Below are 2,500 nucleotides of genomic sequence, written 5' to 3'. Positions count from 1 at the left end.
TACTCTCACACTTTATCACCCTTTCCCTTCCTCTCTCTCACATTCTCGCTGACCCTCTCCCTCTCTCTCACGCCCCCCTCTCTCTCTCTCTCTCTCACTCTCTCTCCCTCCCTCTCCCCCTCTCCCCCTCCCTCTCCCCCCCCTCTCTCTCCCTCCCCCCTCTCCTTCCCCTCCCTCTCTCTCTCTCCCCCCCCCTCTCTCTCTACAAACCTCGGAGTGGCGGGTGGCGCAGTGAAGGGTGGGCCTGATGGAGGACTCGTTGAGGAAGTGTAGGACCTCCCGCAGCTCGCGGTCCGTGTGCTCCACCAGGCGGTGATAAACCAGCACGTGCAGCGGGGCCCCGTCCTTGGCCCAGTACCAGTTGAACTTGAGCCACATGGACATCTGGCCCTCTACGTACCGGGACCACCCTGCAGGAGAACATGGGAGGCACTGAAAGACTCAAACGACGGGCGCAACAGCCGTTGGACTTTCAATCTGAGGGTTCCGGGTTCGAATCTCGGTAATAGCGCCTGGTGGGTGAAAAAGGGTGGAGATTTTTCCGATCTCCCAGGTCAACATATATATGCAGACCTGCTAGTGCCTGAACTCCCTTCGTGCGTATACGCAAACAGAGGATCAAATACGCACGTTGAAGATCCTGTAATCCATGTGAGTGTCCGGTGGGCTATGGAAACAAGAACATACCCAGGCAAAAGTACAGACAACCGGAAGTGACGCACATGAGCAGCCAGAACTGGAGTCCGATGAAGAGGAACCCCTGGGACCTGAATCAGAAAACAACTCTATGTAACGACACCAAAACAATGTGGACATACCACGTCGGAAATCTTCAGGTCGTCTCACAGCCACGTGACGTTTGTCGGCGTGTTCGTCATCCGGGTTGACCCCTCCTCGGTTGAACTCTGACAAAATGGCCTCGTAGGGATTGCGCACGATAAGGATCCCCCGGTCAACAGGGAAATGCCTCCGGCTTTCCTGGAAAGGGAGTGACACTTGGCTTGATCTTCTGTGTGTGCCTCTTTTTTCTCTCTGTTTGTCTGTCTGTCTCTCTTCCTCTCGCCCTCTCTCTGTTTCTATATACATATTATATATTTATTAATTTATCTATATATTTATTTATGTATGCATATGCAAGTGTATTCGTTTGTGTGTGTGAAGTGTACGTTTTCGTATTTTGTATTTGTATTTCTTGCCATGGTATTATTTTGTTCTCTCTCTCTCTCTCTCTCTCTCTCTCTCTCCTTATTTTATTTTATTTCATTTTATACATTTTTTTTAGTTCTTCTTCTTCTGTTGTCCTCGCTTATTCCACTTTCCCCATTCAATGTAATCCATTCAAAATTAAATCATTCTCTCTCTGCATCTGTATTTGTCTGTGTCTCCGACTGTCTTATGCTCGTGCTCACTTGTCTGTGTGTATTTAAAGTTATTTGACTCACAGATTCAACCAATAGTCCAGTGTGGTGCCAGATCATGGGGACTCGATAAGGCTAGCCGCATTTCACTGTGAAAAGATGCATTTGTTTGCATTTAAGAGATTCCTAGGCGTAGAAGAGCGAACTCCCAATGACTTGATGTACGGGGAAACAAACAGGCATCCTATCTGTATAAATGCATTAAATATTGGTTAAAGTTACTGCGAATGCATGAGTCGAGACTGCTTCACAAAGCCTATAAAATGTTATTTGATCTTGATGCACGTGGCAACCCCCCCCCCCTCCCCTCCAAAAAACCCCTAGCCTACAAGTATACGCTGTAAATTGTTTGTGTTTGGATTTGGTTATGTTTGGCTTAATCAAGGTGTAGATGGGATTGATGACTTTCTCCGGATTTTTAAAGAAAGACTTATTGCATGTAGATGGCAAGAATGGGATTTCCATGTTAACAACAGTGAAAGATTTAATGTCTATAAAACCTCTTGTACTATACCCGATGTCAAAACCTATTCACTGATGAATCTAGATAAACATTCAAAGTTTGCAATGACTAGATTTAGACTTGGCATTTCGGACATTGCAGAACATAGTCACCGTTATAAAGTACATGATGAATCTGATTTATTATGTCCACTTTGTAAGAAGGGGAAGGAAAATGAAGTGCACTTTGTTCTATCCTGTCCTGTTATGTATGAATATAAAGAGTACAATACATACCATTGAATTTTTTAAAGTTCCCTGGTCAGTTTAGATTATCGCTATTTATGGCATCTACACACGAACAAACTATCAGAAATTTCCCAATTTATCTGAACAAAGCGTTTAAGCTTCGATCCACTCTTACGTCGTAAAATAATTTATTGCTTGTGTCACTTCTGATGACACGTGTATAACTTAACCGAGTTTAGTTAAATAACTGAGTGTATAGCTAAGTGTATATCGCTGACAAAGTATGATATTTGTCTTGTTTATTTTTATTTTCTTCTTCTCAAATGCGTTTTTCTGACACCCTTTCATGGGGGGCAATGGCCTATATGAATAAATCATTCATTCATCCATTC

At 44.1% G+C, this 2,500-nt stretch overlaps 1 protein-coding gene across 1 annotated transcript in view; it reads right to left on the bottom strand.

The window, feature by feature from the left end:
* The window catches only part of LOC143290710 (WSCD family member CG9164-like), a 21,117-nt gene that overhangs the window by 2,727 nt on the left and 15,890 nt on the right, over positions 1–2,500 (bottom strand). Inside the window, exons 4-5 of the mRNA XM_076600226.1 lie at positions 819–978; positions 211–410 (exon numbers count right to left, since the gene is read on the bottom strand). Of these exons, the coding sequence (XP_076456341.1) occupies positions 211–410; positions 819–978 (360 nt within the window). The remainder of the gene's footprint in view (positions 1–210; positions 411–818; positions 979–2,500) is intronic.

Source organism: Babylonia areolata, chromosome 16 (genome assembly GCF_041734735.1).
Source record: "Babylonia areolata isolate BAREFJ2019XMU chromosome 16, ASM4173473v1, whole genome shotgun sequence".
NCBI classification, from domain to species: domain Eukaryota; kingdom Metazoa; phylum Mollusca; class Gastropoda; order Neogastropoda; family Buccinidae; genus Babylonia; species Babylonia areolata.
This window is presented reverse-complemented; position numbering and strand designations above follow the sequence as displayed.